Consider the following 26053-nt stretch of genomic DNA (forward strand, 5'->3'; position numbering starts at 1 on the left):
GACTCTTGACATGAGTAGAGGAGAGTCACAGGGGGCTGGAAGAGTGGCGCAGAGGATTGTGGGGTCTCTGTAGAAAGGCTTTGGTGCTGCTGGTTGGGGAGGTAGTGCCACAGTGGCTAGGCCATGGTGGGACATCTTGGGGCGGGTGGAGACTCAGTGAGGGTCACTTCCACTCTCCTGGGGTGGTGTCAGGATTTCCATCCACAGATGTACTTAGATTGACCCTTCCTCAGTTACCCAACTTCATCTCAGAGATGTTACATGCACTGTCTGAACACCAACTGTTTACCTGGCACACGGTGCTGATAAGGGGACACTCGACTTGTGTGGTCCCTCTGGGGTTTCTGCTGTGGGAGCAATTGCTTTTCCTTTTATAGAGGAAGATACTGAGGGTCTGAAAGCTTCTGGGCTCTGCCCAAAGCATTTGGAATAATGGGGCCTCTGACTGGTGACAGGCAGGAGTGTGAGTAGCTGCCTAGGAAGGCCTAGACACACTAGCAGACCAGCTGCACGGTATGCAGGTTACCTGTTCTTCAAAGGAGGAGAGCTGAGCACAGCTGGAGGTCCCGCTTGCTCACACTTACAGCCCTGTTCTTCTGCGACTGTGCTCTGAGCACCATGCTGTGTTCTTAGGGGTGCAGGCTGGGAACCCTCTGGGTCTTCAGGCAGCCCTGGGCACCCCAACCAGGGATCTCCTTGTGGTTTCTTGCCTCCCTGAAGTCCATTCAAATACAGTAGCAGTAGGCCCTGAGGGAGGTCATTTCCCTTGCCTCTTCCAAATCCTCTGTGGTTTCCACTTGCCTGGGAGAAAAGAGCCAATGTCTTCTGGACACCAGCAACCCCTCAATGCAAGCCCCTCACTTCTCTGTCTCAATGTCTCCCTTACTGTCAACTGTTTCTCCAGTTCTGCTGGTCTCATTCCACCTTGTACTCTTAGGCACTTCCTGTCTCATTCCCCATGATATGAGCTCCAGCATGGCAGGGCTGTTTCTGTCACAGTTGCACCTGCATGCTCAGAGTGGACTGTCACCCAAGACAGGTGAAAGTCCTCTGCCACCCAAGAATGCGACCTTATTTGAAAACAGGGTCTTTGCAGATAGAATCAAGGTGAAGTCATCGTGGGGCCTAATCCAATGTGAGTGTACCCATGCTAGAAGTCCCCCTGTGATGACGGAGGTGGGGATGGGAGTGCTGCTCCATGTAACTATGAACTAGACGCAGAATGACCATCCTTAGTACCATTACAGGCAGTATGGCTCGGCCTGAGCAAGACCCTGCCCACACCTGGATTTGTCTCATGGCCTGAGCTGAGTGAGCAGGTGCTGTTGAGGGCTGAGAGTTCTGTGGACCTTGTTAGGCCCTCAGAAACAAATGTGGTCAGCTAAGCCTTTACTAATTATTCTGTGGTGAATTCTGTAGATGTAATTCTGAACAGTTTTATTAAATAAGAAAGACAGGGCCAAATGCAGAGTTAAAAGCCCAGAGATCAGAGATTAATAGCCAAAAGCTGAGACCACCTTCTTTTTTGGTTTTTGGTTTTTGTTTGTTTGTTTGTTTTTGGTTTTTTGAGACAGGGTTTCTCTGTGTAGCTGTGCGCCTTTCCTGGATCTCACTCTATAGCCCAGGCTGGCCTTGATCTCACAGAGATCCGCCTGGCTCTGCCTCCCAAGTGCTGGGATTAAAGGCGTGTGCCACCACCGCCCGGCGAGACCACCTTTTTACCACCAGCTGCTGCTGCCGTCCTTCCCCTGAGAAAGAGACCTATTTCCTGTGTGTCTATCTTTTTATTGACTTTCTGTTCTGCCTTCTCATTGGTTGTAAACCCAACCACATGACCTCCTTGTCACTGCCTGTCCATACAGACCTCCAGGTCTGTATGGTTGGTATTGAGGTTAAAGGTGTGTGTCTCCATGCTGGCTGTGTCCTTGAACACACAGAGATCTGCCTGTCATATGATTGGGATTAAGGGCATGTGCTACCACTGCCAGACTTCTGTTAAATGGCTTGCTATTAGCTCTGACCCCCAGGCAACTTTATTTATTAACATACAAATAAAATCACATTTCAGCACAAATAAAATATCACCATAGAATTCATAATGGGGAACACAGAATTCCTTTAATGGGCTCCCAATGATGGCAGTTAACCTCCCAAGTGGCCCAGTACTTCCCAAGACTTATCTGGAAGGCCAGCTCTTGTCCTTGGCCACCCTGAGTTGGGCAGAGCCTGGATTCTGGCCTTTTTTCCTGGTGTGAGTGCTGACTGGGGGGTGTTGTGAGACATGGTCCTGGCCAACTCATCCCACCTGTTCTCTGCATTTCTCATCCTGCTTGAGCTTTCCTCCCTCCAGAATGGATAACCCCCATCTCACCTGTGGCTCCCCTTTCCCAGGGACACCTGCAAGCCAGGACCAGCCTTCTGTGGCTGAGTAGTGTTTGTGTATAAATCCCCTGTTGGAGGATGACCACACCTGAAGCTTAGCACACCACACATTGTTCTCTCTCTCTCTCTCTCTCTCTCTCTCTCTCTCTCTCTCTCTCTCTCTCACTCTCTCTCTCTCTAAGATGGGGAACACTAAGGGCCAGTGGCTGGGAGCTGATTGTGTGAGTCTTGGCACAATGAAGCTCAGTGGGATGTGTAGAAGACAGGAACGGGGTCTCTCCATGCTGTTCAGCACTCATTTGCCCAGCTGGCCTCCACAGGGGAAGAAGCAGGAAACCGGAAACAGGAGTGTTTGCGTTTGCAGGTTGCAGTTACTCTGCATGTGTGAAAATCAGCTTGACTTCGGGGTATCACAGAAAGTTCTGGAAGTGTAGCCCCTACTTCCTAGCCCTCAGAAGCTATTGCTTCTGGCTGTGTGGAACAGAGGCCTGGTGGTCATCACTGGCCCTTTTCATCTAGTCCTGCTGACTGGCTGGGGGATATCTTGTGTATCTGACAGCTTCCCCAGTCCTAAGCTCCTGTGTAGGCAATACCAGGCCTCCTGGTATCTCCAGAGCACATGCCTACGCTTGTGGCATGGACGCACACTACCTAGGGCCAATGGAGCCACCAGACAGAGGCCGGCTTGGAGGCAGATCATGTGTGAACATTGTGTGGGGACCTGGCTGTTCGCATTGTGCTCACTTCCAACTTCCTCCCTGCAGGAAGCATGGAGACCAGTGTCCTGGGTGGGATTTGCTTGCCTTTCCTCCCTAAAGTAACACATAGTTATCCGGAACCCAGAACACATCCTGCTCTTAAAATTAGAATCAGAGGGGGCTGGGGTGTTCTGTGGCATTTGCCTGATGAGTCACAGACACTGGGTTTGAGCCCCAACATCACACAACAAATAACAAAAACCTAATAACTTTCAAGAAGATCCCTGGGCTGTAGGTCTGCCCCACCCAAAGAGGCTTCAATCTCCAGGGCTTCACCCTGGGAACCTCATCTGTGTAGCTGTCCTTGACATGGGCCAAAGAATGCACGGCTGTCTGGACTGCTTTGCCTTCTGCATGGCTGGTTCCCAGGTCCCTCAGGACCCCCCTTACTTGGCTCTGCCTGGAGCTTCTGTCTTCTGCAGAAGTGAGCTGGACTGAGAAACCCTGTTCTTCCCACAGCTGTCTCCCAAGTTCCTTAAGTTGAGGTGCCCTGGACCATTCTCAGAGATGTTTTATGGAGTAGAGGCACAGAAAGGTTCAGTGACTTGCCCAAGGCCACACAGCACTGCTGGGCAGAGCTGGAGCTTGAACTGGTGGATCTGGCCAGAGTCCTGGCTCCCAGCTACACTGCACATATCCTTCTCTGGGCATCCTGCTGTTTGAAGGATGTGAGGGGGTCAAGACCTGGGACGTGTGTCTTCCATTGCCTGGTTCTGGCCAGTGGGCAAGGCTATCTGTGGGCTACTCACTATAGTACTTCAACTGAGTGTTGGGCAGGGCAGGTCCTTTCCTCAGCAAAGAGCCTAGTTCCTCCCTCCCTCCCTCCCTCCCTCCCACCTTCCTCCCTCCCTCCCTCATTCCCCCCTCCCTCCCCCTTCCCCCTCCCTCCTTCTCCCTCCCTCCTACCTCCCGCTCCCTCCCCCCTCCCCACTCCCTCCCTCCCTCCTTTCATATACTCACCCTTTGAGTACTTGCTATGCACCTAGCATGCCTTGATGATGCCCAGCTTGTCTGCTAAGCTCAGCAGGTGGCAGGGGTGCAGGGGTGGTGAGAACAGGATGAAGTCTATTCTTGAGCTGCTGGGTCCTGGCTAGAGTTTCCTTTGTACATGTACTCCTCTGCTCCTGACTACTGCTCCGAGAACAGGCACAGAAGAGGCCCAGGGTTCCCTTATCAGCACAGCCTCCCAGCTGCCAGGCCAGCCTCCTAATAGGAAAATGTGAGTCGATCTCTTCCGGCTGCTAGCCAGGGGCATCGGCAGACAGCTTGGCCTGGCAGCAGAGGCTGGCACAACCCTCACCCTGCCTGGGTGGCCAGAGCATACCAGGGTGCAGGCTGGAAGGCTTCATGGAAAACCCACCCCATCCATCACTGAGGTGGGGGATTGCTGTGGAGGCCGAATCTTCCTACTTGCTGATTCAGTCCTTCATTCTCAGTGGAGGAATGGTAATAATGGGGCCTGCTGGGCTGGGTTTGGGGTGAGAAGAAGGCCCTGTCTCCTGCACCTGAGTTTCAAGGAGAGAACTGAGTGCCTGGCTTGCCCCTTCCCCCCTCCACCCCCCCCCCCCCAGCCCCATTCTCTGCCCTCTGGTACAGTCGCTGCTCCTGTTCTTTTAGCTGGACCAGCTCTATCACTCACTCAGGTATAGACCTACGGACCCAGCTTGATTGGCATGTTCATTTGTAACTGTCCTTGGTGTGGCTCAGCTTACCTTGTTATTAGTTCTGGCTCAAACAAGGGGACTGAGAAGGACCTATCCCAGCTGGGTGCTGGTCTCATACAGCACATGTGGCTGTCTTGGGATGGCTGGTCCTGCTATATGGTGGCTCAGTGTTGACTACATAATGGGTGCACAGACCTGAATGAACCAGAGATGCTAAATGACGTCATTTCTCACTTTCTGGGGAGCTAGCAGGCTGAGATATTTTGGATGCACTGGGGTGCATCCAAGTAACTAAAAGATTATTTCTTCCTCTTTCTTCCTTCCTTTCTTTTTTCTTTCCTTCCTTCCTTCCTTCTTTCTTTCTTTTTGATGCATGTGTACATATGTGTGTACATGTATTTATGTGTTTGGCTTCTCCTAAGACTGAAGTGTCTGCTTTGGACTCCTCTAGCCTCTTAGGGGTGTAGAAGCATTACTTGCATCTCTGTCTCTCCTCTATGTGGTATTCTCCCCGAGGGTGTCTGTGTCCAGCTTATATTGAACCAGGACCAACCATAGTCTATCCTGACCTTGACTTACCTTACTGTAACCGCAATGACCCTGTTTCCAGGGGTCATCCTGAGGTCCTGGGGATTTGGATTTCAACATATATTTTGGGAGATAGCTGTTTCCCAGCTGGGGGCGCTGTTTAGGAAGGATGTGGAGCTTTTTAAAGTGGAACTTTGAAGGCTATACTCATCTCAGGATCTGGCCCAGCCGGGCGGGCGGTCTGATTCCTGTGAGGAACATTTGTCACGCATTTCTGCCACCATGAGTTCAGCCATGCCTCCCCCACTCCGATGGTCTAAAATCTGGTCAAACTACAAGTCTTAAACCTTTCCTTTCTTACATTGTTTCTCTCAAGTGTTATGATCACAGTGTGATACAAAAGTAACAAACACTGGAATAAAATTAAGTTGTAATTCTAGTGCTCCCAGAGGCTGAGGCTGAAGAACCACCCTGATTACATAGGAAGAGCTTATCTAGCGGAAAAAAATGACCAGGAGCATTAAGGTCAAGATCAAGAAGAACTGGGCTGGGGGAAGTTGGTATCTCTGATTCTTATAGGTTTATTTCAGCTTCTAGGGACTTGTCAGGGGATCCTGTGTGAGGTAGATGGATGCATGAGATCTATCAGAGAGAAATAGGAGGGACACTGGGTGGTACCCAGTGCAGGAGCCCCTGGTGCCGGGACCTGCCCAGCCTCCAGGTCTGGCAGGGACACCCAGTGGAACTCTACTCCAGGGAAGCTGGACAAGCAGATGCTACATGTATCTACAGGACTCTGCTCCCTCTTGGAACCTGTCTTTTAACTCAAGGTTTCTGCTGCTTCTCTTGAAACTTGGGGTCTCCACAAGTACAGAAATGCTCAAGCTGGAGAGGGTCACCTCAGAGATTTGCAGCCCTGGCTCCATGCTTGTCCCTCCCTCCTTCACTGTTCCTTCCAGGTCACAGACTCCTCATTATCATCCCTGGACAGCCCCAGCCCCTTGCAAGGTGCATGCGTGCGTGCGTGCGTGCGTGCGTGCGTGCATGTGTGCATGTGTGTGTGTGAACTTTTCGAGAGCACAGGTCCATGCCCCTATGTATCTGTGTGACTGTCACTTGAGCAGTTTTCAGCTGGTGACAGGGCTTAGAAGGTGTTGGATGCTGGGTGAATTTGTGAAACATTTTGGACACACTATCCTGATGTCAATGTTTTTGGTTTTTCAAGACAGATTTCTCTGTGTAGTCCCTGCTGTCTTGGAACTCACTCTGTAGACAAGGCTGGCTTCTAACTCAGAGATCTGTCTGCCTGCCTCTGCCTCCTGAGAGCTGAAATTAAAGGCACATGCCACTATGCCTGGCCTCGTTCTTAATCTTACTGAAGCTCCAGCCTCAGAGGCCAGCGAGGTACCCAGGACTCTTCACTGCGATGAAGGCTTCAGGCTTACCTCGGAGGTGGCAGAGCTCTGAGGCTCATCTAACTCGTGGGATCCTGACACTCACCCTCATACTGGCCCCATAGTCACTTAGGAAACTGTCGTGGGGATGAATGGGAGGACTCAGGAGGGATCGGGACCCTATAGATATATGCAGATATATGCAGCCTTTGCTGGTCTACCCTTCCTGGGGCAGAGTCGCCACTGTGGGACTGGAGACTGGGCAGCTGCTGTCGGCATCAGTGGGCCCCACACTAGGTGCCACCTGCAATCCGAATCTGCCTCTCAGCAGAATGCTGCCCTTTGGTTTATGGCTGTTTCTTTTTTCTCTGGAACCTTTGCACTGGGATCCCCAGGCACCCCACCTATGGCAGATGTCCCCAAGGTCATTGGGCCTGACTTCCCTGTCCAGGAGGTTGGGGCTTGGTCTCTAGGCAGAGCCAGGGGTATGTCTGGTAAGCATGCCTCAGGCTGTGTGGACAAAATTCACAGACTGGAGAGAACCAGAATCTGTGGGCACTACTGTTGTGAGTGCCAGTGTCCCATTCCCCTAGACTGTGAAAGGGCCGCTAGTTCATCAGGATTCAGCCTGCTCAGTCTCCTTAGGTGGCTCTGTGATTCACTCCTGGAACAGGCACTGAGTGAGGCCAGGAAGGCCTCTCCTGTTTTGTACTCTCCATCCATGTGTTCCACACCCGGTGCATACTTCATGCCCCATGTCCTCCACCAAGCCGCCAGCAGGTCTGAGTGCCTGCGTTTGTATCATGTGTGGGTGGCTCTGTGGGCCAGGCTGGCTTAAAGACCATAATCGTGAGGTGGGAACAAGATTTGCATTGTCACCCTAAGCAGCCTTCCTCCCCTGGCCAGACTCCTTCCCACCCATCAGACCTCTGTCCTGAAGACAGAACTGGCCACCATTCGCTGACTCCGCATAAAGGGACCGACCCATCACCATCAAGAAGTGGTTGGAGGATAGATTACCCTGGTGGAGATCTAGCAACCCTTAAGTGAGCTTTGAGTCTGACTTGTTCATTTACACACACACACACACACACACACACACACACACACACACACCCGTGACAAAGGCTTTGCACTGTCTACAGAGAGGGAGCATTCGGGTGGGGAAGGAAGACAGTGTGGCCCCTGGAAGTATAGATATACTCTTGACAAGGCAGTTTTGTTTTTTTTTTTTTTCTGGGATGGGGCAGAAGCCAGCTCCTTTCTGCCATGGCCAAGGGTTCTGAGTCCTGAGGGGCAAGCAGTTCCCCAGTACCTCATAGCTGAGACGTGTGGTCCCTGAGGCTCTGAGTGACCTTGTGGTGGATCTGTTTGTTTGGTGGCTGTTTCCTAACCCTCTCTGAAGGTCCTCGGGAGCACACCAGTTCTTGGATATATGAGGGCCTTGCACTGCCCACCGGGAGTCTAGGAGTAGACAGTGTTCATGGCCCACTTGAGTTCAGTATCTGCTGTGGTGCTGTCCCCAGGCCCTTTCCACTCCTCTCTCAGGCTCATCTGAGGCTCAGGGAGATTCAGGACTTGCTTGTATTTCTGCAGTAGTCACTGGCAGAGTACCCTCGACAGCACCTGGGCCTTAGCAGCATTTTAACCTCATCTAGCTCAAATCACTCACTCTTGACATCCACGTGTGTTCCTGAGCCTTGCTCCTAGGTTCTGGTTCTTGTGACAAGGGTTTAAGGCAGGGCTGGAAGCTAGGGTCATAGGTCATAGTATAGTCACCAGACAAAGGTTTCCTCCCAGGAGAGGTCAGAGAGGGGGTCTCTAGCTCAGGCTTGCAGACAGGGAAGGAGGCAGTGGGAGACTGTAAGGCCAGTGCAGAGGCATATTTGAGTGCAGACAAGGCATGCCAGCTGTGGGAGCTCTTGTGGCTGGGGCACTCCAGATATGGGAAGACTTTCAGCTGGGAGGGCCAGGGAGAACTTTATTGCTTCTATTGCTCTCTGGAGGATCTGTGACCTTTAACTTTTGCCTGTGATCAGTGGGGCCAACAGGTCACCTGCCTGCTGCTCTCACACTCTTGGGCCAGGGCAGTGTGGTGGTGACCATGCAGCCTTAGTGGTTCCTGACCCTCAGGTCGACTTCCCACAACAGGGCTCAGCCAGTGACGCCTTCACAGGCGCCCTACATGGTACTTGTGATGTTCTGGGGTGGGGGACCAGGCAGTATGGCTCCCAAACAGTGCTCTGTGGAGCACCTGCTGGATGCCAGCCTTGTACAGACCCTGGGGGAATGTCAAAGGGAGCTCACATGGGTCCCATCCTCCTGAACCTTGAGGAGAGCCATTATAAAGAGCCGGGCGGTGGTGGCGGTGGTGGCGCACGCCTTTAATCCCAGCACTCGGGAGGCAGAGCCAGGCGGATCTCTGTGAGTTCGAGGCCAGCCTGGGCTACCAAGTGAGTTCCAGGAAAGGCGCAAAGCTACACAGAGAAACCCTGTCTCAAAAAACCAAAAAAAAAAAAAAAAAATAAATAAAAAAATAAAAAAAATAAAGAACTAGCACCCAAGTCAAGTGACCGTGAGCAAGATATACTCTAGAGAGCCAGAGTGCTGCACAGACCATAATAGGCACTCTCTCCAGCCCAGGGGATGAGAGCCTGCTGGAGTGAAAGACAAGGGCCGTTCAGAGGGTCCCTGAAGGACTGAGACATGGAGCCTGGCTAGAGTATGTAGGATGAGGAACTTGGAGACAAGGTCTCAGGATCTGTAAGGCAGCTGTGGACACAGCCTCTCAGGCTGGAGAGCATGAGTCTCCTTTGAGACCTGAAACTCTGGGGTCACAGATGTGCAGAGGGTTGAGAACAGATGTTAGATGGAGTTGGGAGGCATGAAGGATGCTGTCATGCCACTTTGAGTGTGGCTAGGACCTGGTGGCCAGAGAGGTTAGGGCCAAGGGAAAAACTAGACCCCTCCTTGGATCGAGGCAGGCCTATGACTGACTGGCTGTTTGGGGATATCCGAAGACCCCAAGGGCCCAGGTTGCCTCCTGGTGGCCCTTATGCTTGTGTATGTGTGGGTTTCTGACTAGAGGGGCTTAGTGCCTCCTGGGGCTGTTGGCTAGATAAGGGTGGTCCTACCCCGCCAGCCTAGCTCCAGGGGAAACCCTGTTTTTTTCTGCCTTTCCTTTTTGTGCCTAGCTGCATTTAACTATAAAGAGCAATAAATTACAAATCTGGAAAAAACATCCCTTGTCCCACAAAGGACGCGGCTGTCCCCAAATGACAAATGGCTCTGAATTAACATTATTTCGTATTTATAACTTCCGCAGGACAGAACTTACAGATGTCACGGGCAAGTCCTGCCTGCCTTTGGGGTATTTTTGGAGCCCATTGTCTGGCTGACAGTGCTTCTAATTGCGTCTTCACTCAGGGGACAGTGTGAGCAGCTCTGCGGGGAGTGCAGGGCCAAGTCCCCTCAGCAAGTTAGAGTGGCCATGGAAGGGCCACTTCTGTCCACTTGCACACAGGCCATGGAACATACCAGGGTTGGAGTTCACCAAATCCCTGCTTTATGTTCACTCTTGAGGCAACAGCTGGGGGAGATGTCAGGAGTCTCCTATACTGGGGAGGAAACTTATACTAGGGTCTGGGGAAGGCCAGTGGAGGGCTGAGCAGGGCTGAGGCCCGGAGTAGGAGTCACAGAAGACAGCAAGGGCACCATATTGCCTGTGGGGGTTCTCCTAGGATCTGAAAGTGGCATCTTGGGGCTGGAGGGGCCACATTTCCCTGGGAGAGTCCCTTTTTCTTTCTTTCTTTCTTTTTTTTTAATCTGTATTTTTAAAAAATTATTATTTATTTATTTAATGCTGAATGCTGGAGAGAAGAGGTCTTAAATACAGGCTTACAGCACAATGGGAGAACCCCGGAAGGCAGAAGTTTGCTACTGATGTTTTACAATCTTGCATCTAAGCTGTTAACGCCCATTATGTAGGATACACAGACAAGGAACTTCCCTTAAGCACTCAGGAGGGTGGAACCCGGTAGGGAATTAGCATAGGGAGGATATCAAGGTCAAGGTCAGCAAGCCAGGCAACAGTTACCCAAAACGGGGGCCAGGACCCTACAGGTCCCCCTTTTACTAAAAAATGAGCTTCTGACTTAGGTTGCGTGCAGGTCACCTTACCCGTCATGGAGACGCCTGCCCAGGCCACACAGGCGCTCTGTCTTAGGTTGGTGAGCGCCCCCCAGGCATTACCCGTGAGAGTCCCTTTTTCATCTACTTGCTATTAGCAGCAATGGTGGGGCCAAGACTAAGCTGCTTGGCCTGCCCCGAGATAGCTGAAACTCAGATGAGAAAAAGCAGGAGAGGAGGAGGAGGAGAAGGAGGCAGTTGGCAGCAGCTGTGGGCTTGGTCTGTGATTTCTGTGGAAACAAAAGTGCAGCATGATTCTTGTACGACATTCAAGGGTATGAAGAAGATGATAGTGACACATGAGGACATCGCCAGGCCTCATGTGGGCCACCACTGCTCTTAGAGTAAGCCCACGGCAGTCACCAACACTTCTGCAGACAGGGATTCCTAGGCACAGAGCAGCTGAGAACTGCCAAAGTTTCCTAGATCTGCTGCACTCAGTTGAAGTCCAAGTGGCCTGTGTATGTCTGGCATTGCATGCTGTCTGTCTCTCCTTCTGTCCTGGCTCCAGTTGTGTGTTTTCAGTGTTTGCCTGTTGTACTGAACCTCAGGTCTGGCTGTCAATTCTCTGGGTCCTCCTCCATGACTACCACCAGATACAACTATGGAGTGTCTCTGGGCTTGCTGGGCAAAGATGGAGGATTTATTAGAGTATTTAGCTTCCTGGCTCATTTGTAAAATGAACAAGGTGACCTGCCAATCCATCAGGATGTGGCTATGGGCTCATCCAGGCTTTCTACAGAGTCCTGATTGCAACAGTGAGCTGTTTTGACCTTGGCCCAGGGTAGTGCCTTCTCTCTAGGGTGGCACAGGGTGTATGTGTGCTATACTAGGGATGTTGCCTTCTAGGACAAGGTCTCTTAAACCTTAGCCAGAAGATCCCGGTGACACTTCAGAGGAGGGTGAGGGCCAGGCTCCCCGTGGAGCCGTGTTGAAGGACAGACACTCATCTGTGGCTGTCTTGTGCGTAGCAGGTGCTGTTGGTTTAAGGAGGTTGCAATGTGTAGGGTTTTCTGTGCTTAAAGTTTTTAAAAGAACTCTTGGCCCTGAGTTGAGAAATTAGGAAATATTGTGGACCTGGGTTTGTGGTGGCACCCACTGTCCCCCATACCCTAGCCCAGGGTCAGCAGTATGCAGGGAGCTGGCTGGCCTCTGCTGACTCCTTTTAGGTGAGGGCAGGTTGGCCAGCATTTCCTCCCTCCTGTGCTCTCCAGCCCCAGAGTTGACAAATGGGCCTACAGGTACCGTATCCGAGCTGACGGGCATCTCACTTCTCCAAGGGTGGGGCTTCGTTGTTGTGGTTTCAGATCACAGAGCCAAGGTCTGGTTGTTGGAGTCCATTCATTTCTGCCTCCCTTCATGTTGCTTCCTCTCTCTTTCTCTTTTGCCCTGTCTCCTGCTCCACCCCCACTGCTTTTGCCTCTCTGTCTTTCTCCATCTCTTTCTTGTTCACCAGGGAGAACTCCAGTGGATTCAGCCTCCTGAGTGTTCTCCAGTGCTTCTGAGGCCCGAGGAGAGTGCCTGGGCAGGAGGAATTGCCTCTTTTCAGTTATCTCCTATACTGGACTGGCAGAAGATCTCTTGGATCCTAGATCTAAATCCCACTATGGTGGAAACACACTGGTGTGGAATAGGAAGTCAGCCTCCCCAGACAGTTTTCCCAGAGTCCTCTGTGGGATCAGGCACATGATGGGGGGCCATGTGCACACTCCACAATAACTACCCTCAGCCTTCTTTCTGATGTTTCCCTCCCTGACTCATTCAGAACTCCATTAAGATAAACCTTCTTTCAAGCAGTGGTGGTGCACGCCTTTAATCCCCGAACCTGGGAGGCAGAGGCAGATGGATCTCTGTGGATTTGAGGTCAATCTGGTCTATAAAGTTCCAGGACAACCAGGGTTACACAGAGAAACCCTGTCTCAAAGAAAACAAACAAAACAAACAAAAAGAAAGAAAAATGAATTTTAGATTAAGTTGTACTTGTCCCAGGAACTAGTTTTGTTGCTATTTATTCCTCTACATATGAAGAATAATCATGCACTAGGGCCAGAGAGAGCTCAGCTAATAAAGTGCCTGCTGCATAGCCACGAGGACGCGAGTCTGGATTCCCAGCACCCATGTAAAATCTGGGCACAGAAGCGTGTGTCTGTGACCCCAGTGCTTGGTTGGGTGGTAGGGTAGATCCTTAGAGTTCACTGGCCAGCCAGCCTCGCTGAATTGATGAGTTCCAGGTACAGTGAGAGATGCTGTGCTAGAAAAAATTAGGTGGAGAGTAACCATGTGTGGTGGCACACACCTTTAATACCGGCACAGAGGATCTCTGTGAGTTCCAGGCCAGCTAGGGATACACAGTGAGAATCTTTCTCATCAATCAATCAATCAATTAATCAAACAACACATGAAGAGTGATGAAGGAAAGATACCTGATATCAATCTCTGGCTACCATGTGCATACATGTTCATGCACATACATATATTTACACCACATGTACAACATATGCACACACAATGAACAATCAGATATTTAGTATTTTTTGTGCACAGAGGTAGTGGTCATACTTTACACATGAGTTGAAATTTTACCTCTCTTTTTGGTAGAAAGCTTAAGTATACCTTTGTGTTATTAGGAACTCTGATTTTGAAGGGTTCAGCTACACATAGTCCCTCTAGTAATTATTGGATTCCCTCTTCTTGAATATCTACCATGTTTCCCCTGCCCAAGGGAAGCCCTGGGATGGCAGGTGATAGATCTGTCTGTTGGAGACCCCAGAGCAGCATTCCTAGTGGGAAGTAGTCTCATGGGACCTTGTTCACAGCAAGAGGGGAACTTACCACATCTCATTGCAATGCCCAGGCCCACAACTATACAGAGATGTGCATTGTGACTATGCTAATTTGTCTACAAGAGGCTTCTAGAGCTGTCTGGGGCGCTTGACCTCCAGATATGGTGGCAGGACTCTATCTTACTCCTTCCCCAAAATGCTGAAGGAGGAGGTGAGTGGGCACCAGATACCCTGACCCAGTCACTGATTAGACACACAAGAATCAGGCAGGGCATTAGTCAGGGGGAGTGAAGCAAATGTCTAGAGGTCTGATGCATTTGGATGCTGGCAAGTGTCCCCTGTACCTGAGAGTGAATGCAGCTGGCAGCAAAGGGGAGCCCTGGGGGTGGGGCCCTCGGGGCCCAGTTAACAGTGCAGAGTTGGGTCTTGGAGGAGTAGTGTTTGGAGGCAAAGGAGCAGGCCTGAGCCTGCATCATGGAAAGTCTGAACTCTGGCCCACAGGCAGGGTGTGGAGGATGGCAGCAGCAGTAATTGGGTGACGGGTACATGAGGAGGAAAGACTCAGCTAGAGATTTGGGAACCGGGGGCAGCAGAGCTTGGCAGAAGGGGGCACAGTCTCCGGTGTGTGTGACACTCTAGGCAGGGAGATCCTTTCCAGATGGCACTGTGAGCAGCAAAGGAAGGCTAATGATGGGGAGGAGATGTGTCCTGTCCCAGAGCTCAGGGTGGAGGCCTATCCTAGGGTGAGACTGGGGCCCGGCTCTGTCCGTGCCGCCTCCCTCCTCCCCCATGCTGGTCAACTCAGAGCGGCCAGACGCTGTCCACCAGCGGTGCCGCGCTCGCTTTATCAGATAATAAATAAGACGGCTGGAGCCGTCCATGTCAACATCTTGGCGGCATGCGGGCCCAGAGGGGAGGGGGCTACTCCTGAGGGCTTAGTCAGCCCCCTCCCCTTTGAGGCCAGGGTCAGCCCCTACCCAAATGTTTGTGTAGGGAATTCAGGCATCAGGGCTGCCCTGCCCAAAGCCTGGCAGCTACAGGAAACCAAGTCTCTCTGGCCTCACTTCATCCCGTGGAGAGGGAGTGAAGAGGCCATGGCAGGGGCTTAGTTCCTTGGATCACATGGTCTATGCATGGGATAGGCCCAGAGAGACTCTGGTTTTCAAATAGAGATAGGGTCTAGTCTGGTTGACTGTTTGGCATTAATAAAGGGTAATGTGGGAAGTGACCCACTCCAAGATACAAAAGGGTGGAATTGGAGGTGGGGACACATTTGAGTCTCTCTGCTAGCTGTGTCCTTACACTAGCTCAGTCCCACAGAAGGTTGGAGCCTGACCTCAGCTGCTGTCCAGGCCTATCCTTAGAGGCACCAGAGGTACTCTGAGGGTCAGGCACTCCCCAGCTGTAGGTCCGTGTCCAACCAAACACAGGGAACTAGGACCACGGAGCCAGCATCTGCTCAAGGGAGAGTGGATCTGAATCCTGTGCTCTTCCTGCATCCTTTCTTCTTTATGCAGCCTCTCACCTCTCCACCTGGGCCACTCTACCCACAGCCTGTTCACACGCCTTGGGGAATGCAGCCTGAGCACCTAGAACTATCCCCAGGGCTGTGACAAAGGACAGCAGTGAGGACCTTGTGGATGGCTCGTGACATGGCACCTTTGATCTTTTGACGAGAGAGCCACATGTTGATGGCGACAGTAGCAAGTGGTCTGTTCTAAGAAATGCCCTTATTTGGCCAAGTAGGAAACTACCACCCTTCACATACCTTCTCCCCCTGGGTTTTCCCTTCTGAGGCATCTAAGCTTTCAGAAGAGCACCTGGGAGAATTTGCTCTACTTTGTGACAGGCCACCCTTTTGAGCCTAAGAAACGCTCACCCTTTGTTTGGCTGTATCCCTGCAAGCTCAGGTCCCAGTTCAACATTGTAGCAGTGTCCACAACAGTTAGGGGCCTGCTCTTAGGGTCTGGTGGCTGATACTCAGCCATAAAGCATCTAGGGGTCAGGTTTCACCCTGCATACACAGAGAACACACTGATACAAGGTGACCAGCTACAGCAAGACCCTGGAATAGAGTAGGAGTGTAACATACCAGCCTGGAGGAGGAGTGCCTGTGTGCTGTGCTGTACATCAGAGAGAGCATGGCCACAGCTGGAGGGAAAGAGAAACTCCTCCAACTGACAGGACCCTGGTCTCCCCATCTATATGTCCGGTGTGTTCTACTTTGCTACCTCACTGGGTCTCCTTCCTTCCCTGGGTTGCCCAGAACACATCATGGGGGCCAGAAAATATTTTGGACAGGAAGGTACAGACTTGGGGTGCTGTGGCCCCTGTGGCTTCATGGTCTGGGGTGCTGTAGCTCAAAGGTGATAGAGACGGAGTGCATTGCAGGCAGCGGACAAAGGGGCCTTCCTTTCCATCCTGCTGTTCAGAAAAGGCCCCCAGTTGCTCTGCCTGTGGATGCGTACAGCTCATCTGGTGGTTTATGACCAATGGGCAGGATGGGGATGGGTGGTGGGAGGAAGGAAGCTATATTAAGGACTTGGTTCACTGGCTTCCTCCTGAAGAGGAGAAAGTTTAAATTTAGCAGCAGTGACCATGCCCAGTGGTGGAGCCCATGGCCTTCTTCACTTCAGCTGTCTCCTTATTTAAGAAACTGGAGAAATGGCCCAGTGGTTAAGAGCACTTGTTGCTCTTTCAGAGGACCCTGGCTCAGTTCTCACCACCTACATGATGGTTTCCAACCTCTTTAACACTAGTGCTAGGGGATCCTAAGATGCCTGCCAGCCCCAGGGATACATGTGATACACATACATACATGCAGGCAAAACACTCATACAGATATAATAGAGAAATTAAAAAGAGAGAGAGCCGGGCAGTGGTGGTGCACACCTTTAATCCCAGCACTTAGGAGGCAGAGGCAGATGGATCTCTATGAGTTTGAGGCCAGCCTGGTCCTCAGAGCGAGTTCCAGGACAACCAGAGCCACATAGTGAGATCCTGTCTCAAAACAAAACAAAACAAAACAAAACAAAACAAAAACCCAAATCAACCAACCAACCAACCAAACCAAACCAAACCAAAAACAAAAACAAAAACAAAAAAAAAAAAGAAGAGAAAAGAAAAAGAAGTGAGAACTGAGAGGGATCTCTTATGTCGGGTCCCCCTCTCTCCTGAGTTTTCTTCCTCTCCATCCAAGAGAAAGCCACCTGCCTGTGTCTCTCACTGTGGATCTCTCCATGAGCCTGCCTGGGTTGGCGAGTGCCTGGTGCCACCTCCAAATCTGGGATCCTCCCAGTGACCACAGTAACTAGATGGGTGCATGAGTTACAGATCTGATCACAGATACCTCTCTCATCACAGAAGGGGAAACTGAGGCTTGGACAAGAGACTCCCAGAGACAGTGCTGCAGTGAGAACACTGTTCTGAGACCTTGTGCACAGTCCTCATGCAGCTGCTGTGGTCTGGTTTGTGCACACTTGGGGTGTGGGTGCTTAGAGGTACGCACACAGTGCCACCTGTGTCTGTCTCTAGCCCCTCCCCCTCTCTACCCTAGTATCTGGGATGTGATAACAGACATTCAGGTAGCTGGCTTTGCCTTCCACAGATCCATGGTGGGTGAGGTATGCCTATTTGGAGCCAGTGACAGGCCCTGTGATATTTGCAGAGACTGTAGACTGCTGCCCCTTGCTGTCCTTCTAACTGGGGCCCACGGTCTCTGCCTCAAGCTGAACTAGGTGGAAGGATCAAGGGTCCACACAGGAGACAGGATGGGGTGGTCTTCACGGTTAGGTGACCCCTTAACTGCTCTACCTCCCGGTTTCTTCCCCTGGGCGTGAAACCCTGGAAATGCCAGGAAGTAGCCAATAGAGATGAGACCTGTGGGGGTGTGGCCTATAGAGCACCCTCTTCCTCTCACTGCCTGTCACCTCCCTGCACCAGGGCCCTAGAACTGACCTGCACCCCTCGGGCAGAGTCACAGCCAGTTGACATGGCGTGGTATGGAGAGGATGCTGCCAAGGGCTGTGTTACCAACTGATGGAATGATAGCTGAGCCAGGCCACAAGGCCACATGTCAGCCAGCTCCAATAGTGTCTCTGTGTGGGTCTGCTCACCAGCAAAAGACTTAGTACACAGATTGCCAGAACAAGGCCTTTTACCGCCTTGTCAGGAAACAAGCATACAAATAAATACAGAAGTCTGTGGTGATGGCCAGAGGGATGTATTTCCCTTGGGGTGATGTCCTGGTACAGTGCTCAACTTGCACACTGGTCTCTGATAGCTCTGCATTTGTAGGCAAGAAAGCACTCACTCAACCTTACAGAGTCAAATACGGAAAGTTAAGAACTTGAGACCCCAGAGGCCTTGTGTTGGGTCCCCTCCTTCTTATTGCCCGCCTGGACTCTGTTTGTTTCCCTTGGACCAGATTTTACTGTGGGATGCTGTGAACCTTTGCCAGCTGCTACAAACTGTAAATGTTGACTGCTGATGGCATTCAAGTCATTGGTGGGTATCTCCAATCGTCTCAACTACAGAGGGGCCCATGAGAGGTTTGGGGAGTCCATTGCTATCCCGGATGAGCCTTCAAGCCTTCTTCACCCACCAGCCTTCTTCTTCTAGGCTGTCAGCGCAGAACGTTCCCTCACCACAGTGGTGAGGGACCCCTGGGGCTGCTGGCTCAGGTGCTAACCTCTGCTCCTGGGACCCCTTGGCCTCTGCTCTGCTCTAGGAACCAGATTTGCAGGCTCTGTTCCTGGGATCCACTGTGGTGACAGTTTCCTCAGCACCTAGGCCAAGGCCAGGGCACACCAGGCCTCCTGACACAGGACCCCACTGAGGCCAGCCTGGGGACTCAGGGACGAGGAGGTGAAGGCAAAGTCTTCAGGTTCAAACTTGAACTCCAAATTACCGGGAGCCAGGGATTCATCCGCTGGGTTAGAGGCCTGCAGGCAGGATGGGGTGGGTGAGTATAGAGAAGTCTACCACCTACCTCTCTGGGGCTGGGAGGCATTCCCTAGGTGATTTGCTCCAAGGGCCCTCAACCTAGAATGAGTGCAAAGGCCCCTAAGGAGCATGACTAGTAAGTCCTGCAGGGCTTTGGACCACACATAGCTCTGGGGAAGGATGCCACCACGTTGGTGGTTGAGAGCTAAGTGTCCAGCAAAGCTCTGGGAGAGGTCCTGGGTGCTTGATGGGATCTGAGTTGGTGAAGAGTCAAGGTTCTCCAGGGAAGTGTGAGGACCTGTCTCTTGCATCCCCCTGCCACATCCCCCTTACCTGGGAGGTGACAGTGGGTCCCGCACACACTGGAGAAGCCAGACTGGTCTCTGCCTTCAAAGTGGTGGCCGAGTCCTCAGTGTTGCGGAGAGTGGGGGAAGAGGCTGCAGTGTTTGCTGCGGATCCTGGAAGGGAAGATGGGGGACATTTACAGAAGGGGCTAGATCTAGCCATATTTCCTGCCATGTGGCCAATTCTCTTGTCCTTGTCCAGGAAGGTTCAGAGACTTCTTAAAGTCACACAGCACTGAAAGGTGGAGGGTTGGGTATGGCTTTATCTATCCCACTTTGTGATGATATTTTATTTGTGCACCCCAATAAAACTTATCTAGGGATCAGAGAAACAGAACCAACCACAGCCAACCTTGCCGTACCAACTCCTCAGCCTCCAGAGCGAGGCTTCCTTTTTACTCACGCCTTACATACCTTTCTGTGCCCTGCCATCTTCCTTCCTTCCTTCCTTCCTTCCTTCCTTCCTTCCTTCCTTCCTTCCTTCCTAGTGCTGGGATTAAAGACGTGTGTGCTTCCCAAATACTTGGTAGCAAAAGCAGAGATCTCAAGTGCTGGGATTAAAGGCGTGTGCCACCATGCCTGGCTCTGTTTCCAGGGTGGCCTTGAACTCACAGAGATCCCAGAGTGATAGGATTAAAGGTGTGTGCCACCACTGCCTGACCTCTATGTATAATTTGGTGGCTGGCTCTGTTCTCTGATCCCCAGATAAGTTTTATTGGGGTGCACAAATAAAATGTCACTACACCACTTCGGTCCCACTGTTTGACCAGCTCACATCATATGCCCCTCCCCCAACAATCTGAAGGACTCCCATTAGGGGCAGGGTTAGAGTGAGACTCAGAGGCCTGGGAGTGTCCTCCCCCCACTCGCCGGCTCCCCGCACACCTGAGGAGCCCTTGGTCTTGGCAGGGTTCTTCGGCTTCCTTTTTCTTGTCTGGATGCTCTCCTTTTTCATTGCTAATGGCCGTGGCACCTGGCAGGGACAGCAAGGGTAGGTGGCTGGCTGCTCCTGTCCCTGCTCACCCCTAGGCCCTTGCACAGTCACCTTCTTGTCCCACCCTGGAGATGCCCATCCCTTCTGCCTGAGAGACCAGAGGTAGGGCTGGAGTGCAAAGAGGGCAAGATTTGGGTGTCTGAAAAGCCCTGGGGAGCTCCATGAGGGGCAGGTCTGCACAGTGGGCACAGAGGCAACAGCTTGGTCTTCCAGAGGAGTGGGTGTATGGACAGTCAATACACGTGTAACACTCCCACGACATGTTCAAGCCAGGGGCCAAGGGCCATGCTGTCTAGCTGGGGCAGAGGGGCGACCCTGTGATTCTGGATGGAGATAGCTACTCCCTGCCACTCACCCCATGGAGCTTCATGTAGAGGCCGCAGGCATTGCACACAGGCTCTCCCTCCGCATTGCGCCTCCAGAGGGTGGTGGTGGCAGTGTGGCAGTTGGAGCAGCAGAGGCCGGATCGACGGGATGAGGACTGGGGTGGGACAAGTGAGCTGGGGTAAGTCCGGGAATTGGGGGAACAGAACTCAGACTTGGGGGGGGGGGCCTCTTGTGCAGTAAATGACAATGAACAGGATGGATCGAAGCTAGACTCAGCAGTTACGAGCTGCCAGGTCAGGGACCATTCTGGTTGAGTGAGACATTTGGGGTGCCGAAGGCTTGAGGCCTGCCATGGACCTGTCTGGCAGGATATGATGTCCTTTGCTCACCAAAGCTTCGACTCACTGGCCTTCTGGTCCCAGGACCAGTCCCTTTACCTCTTGGCATTTCCCATCATTGAGATGTAACAGACCTTTCAGGATCTGGTTGTGGGATTCTGAGGCCACCTGGACCCTAAGCTCTTCCTAAACTCCACAGCCCAGTCTGGCTGTGACATTATCTATTCCAGCTACTGGCACCACACTATACTGTTCTGTCCCTACCTTAGTCCTGCCCTTTAGCAGTACCTCTGACACCCCAACTGTCCCCTTTATGGTTCAGGGCTTCAGACTGAACTACAATTCTAGAACATCAGCCAAAAGGGACAGCTAAGGTTTCATGTAAGTGTACCCCCTGCAGGACTTGGAATATGATCAGTAAGATATTTGTGTTTATCTGGAAGTCACACTTAACTAGGTGCCTGGTACTCTGCAGATCCCAGTTCCTGCTGGATCTTCAGACCTAGGGGAGCCCTGCCCTGTGGCTTCTTTTCTTCCATGAACCGGCTAGGAGCTGTGGGGTGCCTTCTGAGACATGGTGGGCGAGAAGCAAAGGCGAGTGTCCCATGGCAGACCGTACACAGGACTCATCCCACACCCCCAGAAGTGCAAGAGAAAAGTCAAAACCATGTTGGAATCTTTTCATTGCGATTATGCTTTACTTTTGCAAACTAAGAACGTAGGACAACATAGTGACCCAAGAAGTCATTGTCTTTTCCTGAACCTTCACAAACGGCCAGTCATTGCACGGAGGGAAAAGGGAGCCCAGACATGTCAAGGGACCACAGGAAACTGAGGAACCAGGTGAGCAGAGCCTCCTCTTCCCTCTCAACACTGGGGCAAGTGCCCATTTGCCACACCCCAGAGGGTCCCCACCCTCCCGAGCCTCCATCCAGCCTTCTTCCTTGTCTGTGCAGGCAGCCTGGCCACTTCAGGTGCCCACAGCGAGCCTCTCCTGGCTGCGTTCTTTTTGTCTGTTCTTTTCAAGAGAAGTTCATCTTCAATGGCTGCTCACCCAAAAGAAGAGCAGCACCGAGCGCTAGCCTCCAAATTTCCAAGGTGGACACTCAGGGGAGGAGGCTGGAGCCCTCCTTGGAGGGCAAGTCACATATTCAGGAGAGCCTTTGGAAAATGAAAGCTGCAGTATGAAGTGTTGCAGAGTTGCTTCCTTGGAACCCAGAACCCAGTTACCCAAGACTGGCTGGGTGGAGAGCCAACTGGAGCCTTGGGGACAGGCCAAGGCTGGAAATGCCTCCAGTTCCAAGTGGACCCTCTCTTTTAGGAGACACAGCAGACTAGGGCCAAGATTTGTCCCTTGACTACTGAGGGAAATGTTAGTGGTGAGAAAAGTACATTTCTGGGGGTGGTGGTGGTGGTGGTGGCAGGAAACCCACCCCTCTACCCCAGAGCAGAGCAAGGGCTCTTGCCTGGTTTTTCTTTGCCTATCACTGTGCCTGGGTGCCCAGTTCAGAACCTGGCATGGAGGAGAGGGACAGGACAGGTCTGTTGCCTGGGGAGACGGTACCCCAGGCCTAGGATGCAGTCCTCCATGCCTGGGCTGTTTTTAATCTAGTTGTTATCTATGGTTTCCCCATTAGTGGATGTCATGGAGAACAGGCTGGGCAGCTCACATGGGTTCCATTATAAGGCAGATCACTGAAGAGAGGGACCAGAGGGCACAGTAGCCTCTAAAGTGGCCCCTCAGATGGCAAGAGGCAAAGTGTCTGGCAGAATGGGCCTGCAGATCCCCAAACCCTAGGCTAGCTCAGAGGAAGAGAAGTCCCTTCCTGCATCCTATCCTACCTGCCTCCTGGAGCTCACAATGTTGTCCCATCTTAGGGCCTCACACGCCCATAACAGAGTGTACAGAGCTACAGCCCCATGTCAGTGCCTCAGGAAAACACGTTTGACACGCTTCTCAGGCAGGACTGGGGCAGTCAGTCCCCCGACCCTGCCTGATATGAGCACAGGGCCCTTCTGAAACCCGGAGGGTGAGAAGCATCCTCCCAGGTGGGAGATGCTGACACTCATCTGTGGTTCACAACTTTAGACAGGAGGGCCTGGTACTCAGGAACAGTCCTGCCCAGGTCTGAGACCCATGCACCCACTATAGCCTCCACAGCAAGAACGTTAGGTGATCTGCCAACACCAACCAAACACCTATTTAAACTTGAACTTGAAGGCTTGCCTGTGAGATGGTAGAGCAAAGCTACTTCTGGCCTCAACAACTGTTGGTGGCCCAAGCCTGAGCTTCATTCACTTCTAACCAACCACTACGTGACCACGTACCAGAAAGAACCAAAGTGGAAACAAGATTTAGCCAGCGAGATAGGCAAAAGGCAGATGCCTGGTTTCCTAGGGACCCCAAAGTATAGGCAATTGCTGCCCCAGGACACATACCACAGGTTCTCGACATCACCATCAGTGGACCAGTGCCCCTTCCCTCAACTCTATCTGTGCCAGTCACCTTGAGGCCTCTAATACGGCCAGGATGCCACCCACCATTACCACCAACACAATCCCACTGCAGCACTGAGCCCTCAGGGTCCCACAGAGACTGTGGTTTATGCATCCAGAGCACAGCTCACTCTCAAACCTGATCCTGGGACACCCTGGGGCCATGTAGCAAGTGGCTTTGAAACACACATTGTTCTGCCAAGTAACCTGCCGATGCTGCGTTGAGTTTTAAGACCCGAGCCAGATGGACATTAGGAGTCCTTGCTTGGATCCTGATGGTTCCCTGAATATTTTCAAACTCCAGGAAGAGATGAGTTGGCCTGGCCCAACCAGGAGCCTTGGGTAGCTCACAGTGCCCTGTGCTTCAATCCCTACCCCATCCTTTAGGAATCCGGACGCCACCGAGTGTGTAGGAGCCAGCCTTTCCTTTACTCCCTTTGTAGCTCTAGCCCTGGTCCTCTCCCTGCGACACTCACCAGACGCTTCTGAGGCCTCACTAGTGGCCGGTTGACGCCGTTCATCTTGTGATAGAGGCCGCAGGCGTTGCATAGGTAGTGCCCGGTGCCGTCACGGCGCCACAGTGGTGTAGACAGGGCTCCACAGTTGACACACTCCCGGCCCTCACCGGGGAACTCCTCCAAGAAGTCAGGTACTGTGAGGACAAGAAGCTCGTGGGCTGGGGCCTCTGCCCCTCCAGAAATCCCGAGGGCTCCTGCTGGGCTCTGCCTTCCTTTTATAGTGTCTTATATTTACTCATTAAAAGGGTCATTTATTTATATACTTGATCTTATTTAGTTTTTAGTGAAATTTGTTAGGGCTGGTTTTATAAGGCAAGAATGCAAATGAACCAAACTTTAAGGTAGATACCTGAGATGGCCCCTTTCTTAACTACGGTCCACGTCAGCCTTTGTATTTTTAATAAGCTTTGGAAGCAGATGTGTCTACACAGGCAGAGGGAAGGGATGGCAGAGCCTTATTGCCACCCTCCCTCCCCACCCCACTTGAGGATCTCCTGTGTAAGTGTGAGTGGGCCTCAAGGCGGGGTGAACTGGGAGACAGAGACCTGGGAGTCAACTACTGTCCTCCCTCAGAAGGCAAGACTACAGGGCATCAGGGAATACCAGTCCAGTTCCAGGTCTAGCCAGGAACTACAGATATGCAAGCAGTGGGACAATGGCTGGGGGCGGGGTGGGATCAATCGTCTACCGCTGGCGGTGGGTACCGCTGGCGGTGGGTGCCGCTGGCGGTGGGTACCAGGCACAGGGGCGCCCTTGTCTATCTAAGTGCACTAGATTGGCTTGGGCCAAGAGGGGGCTATGAATCAGGCGGCAGGCTTCCAAATTCTTGGAGGGATGGACTAGAGGAGGCCTGGGGCTGCAAACAGAGGTTGGCCCTCTTTGCTCTGACTATGCCTCAGAAATACTCAGAAACCCAGAGGAGCAATTCTCAGCCCAACAACCTCGGGATCTAATCTAATCTAATTTATGTTCCGGGGAGGTATGGAAATCTCAAGCTGGAATGCCAGTGTTGCAGAACGGGATGACTGTGGTGACTTGTTCAAATAATCAGTATTTCGAACTTTATAAAACTCATTTTTAGCCTGGCATAATGGCGCATGCCTGTAAGCTCAGCACTTAGGAAGGCTGAAGCAGAAGGACCTGCTGTTAAGTTTGAAGCTAGGTTGGTCAACACAATAAGACCCTGTCTTAAAACCAAAAATAATTTCCCAAACTTTCCAAGAAAAGTTTAGGTTGTAGGTTCCAAACTGATAGAAACCAGAACGCTATTTTGGGGTTTGGTCGGGTGAAAAACAGAAATATATTATTTTCTTGCTATTATGCTGAAAAAAAGAATTCTGGATCGAGGGCTTCTCATTGCACTGTGTTCCGAAAAGGTTCCTGTATCCTGGCAATTCTAGGAGGGATTCTGTGGGTCGGACTGGGGCGGTCAGCCCTGACTGCCGGAGAGCGCATTTCGGCTTTTCTCAGGCTTTGTATTTCGTAGCGAGCGGGTATATCGCTGCGAGAGTTAACATTAGAACCATGTCCACCGGGCAACCCCAGCCCAGTACTCACCGAAGGTGGCCCTGCGGCCAGGGAGGCCACTAGGGCGGCCCTGCAGACCGTGCAGGATGCTACCATCAAAGGGTCCGGAGGTCCATGAAGGGGCTATGTCGGGACTCACGTATGCCGGGTAGGTTGTGGGGTACGAGGCACTCATGGGTCTCCCGAGCGGGTTTGGGTACTGTTCGCGAGCCAGCAGCGCGCCCTGGAAGGCGCCGCTGTCCCGGGCCCCTGCGCTGCCGCTGCTGCTAGACCCCGCTGGGCTGTGTGTGAATGGGAAGGTGGCGGCTCCCGGTGGATGTGCAGCTGGTGGGTGCGGGCTTCCAGAGCCGAAGGCTGAGGAGTCAGCGGCAGCTGCCTGAGTCCAGCTAGAGTGTGCGGCAAGCGCGGGAGGCTGCGAGCCGGGCTCACACGCAGGCAGGTAGGGCAGCATGGAAGGCACACGCGTGGGTGCCACGAACACCGGGGAGCCGGCTCCCGAAGCGTGCAGAAAGGCTCCTGAGTCGGCGTAGGTGGCCTGGCCAGGGCTCTGGGCCAGCGCCAAGCTCTGATACATTTCCCCCCCTGGCACGAGCTTGACCTGCAGAGAAGAAAGACAGGCGTCGAGGGCAAGAGTCACTGTGTCCCCTACATCAGCGCTCACGCTCGCCCTGGGTAGGTGCTGCTGCTCGGCTTGCAAACTCCGCTTTTTTGAGTCCCTTCAAATGGGGCAGGTCCGGAGTTCCTCCAAGTGTAATGACTGGGTTAGAAGAGGCGCAGGGCCCCAGGAGCGAGGTCCTTGCCACGCGAGGTGAGATCGCCGGCCAAATCCCTCACCTGCGGGCCAGGAAAGCGCGGTTCTGACCCAGGG

General features: G+C 52.4%; 1 protein-coding gene across 1 annotated transcript; it reads right to left on the reverse strand.

Moving 5' to 3' along the window:
• Positions 1 to 18484: 18484 nt before the first annotated feature.
• On the reverse strand, positions 18485 to 25785 carry Gata5 (GATA binding protein 5). The gene is made up of 6 exons (XM_052722594.1): positions 25216 to 25785; positions 23617 to 23792; positions 20335 to 20460; positions 19871 to 19958; positions 18975 to 19099; positions 18485 to 18640 (listed from the first exon to the last, which is right to left on the reverse strand). Exons 1-6 carry the CDS (start codon positions 25757 to 25759, stop codon positions 18485 to 18487), a joined length of 1215 nt encoding a protein of 404 aa, XP_052578554.1. The 5' UTR covers positions 25760 to 25785.
• Between the last annotated feature and the right edge of the window lie 268 nt (positions 25786 to 26053).

The sequence above is a fragment of the Peromyscus californicus genome, unplaced genomic scaffold (assembly GCF_007827085.1).
Source record: "Peromyscus californicus insignis strain IS unplaced genomic scaffold, ASM782708v3 Scaffold_7__1_contigs__length_154581171, whole genome shotgun sequence".
Lineage (NCBI taxonomy): Eukaryota > Metazoa > Chordata > Mammalia > Rodentia > Cricetidae > Peromyscus > Peromyscus californicus.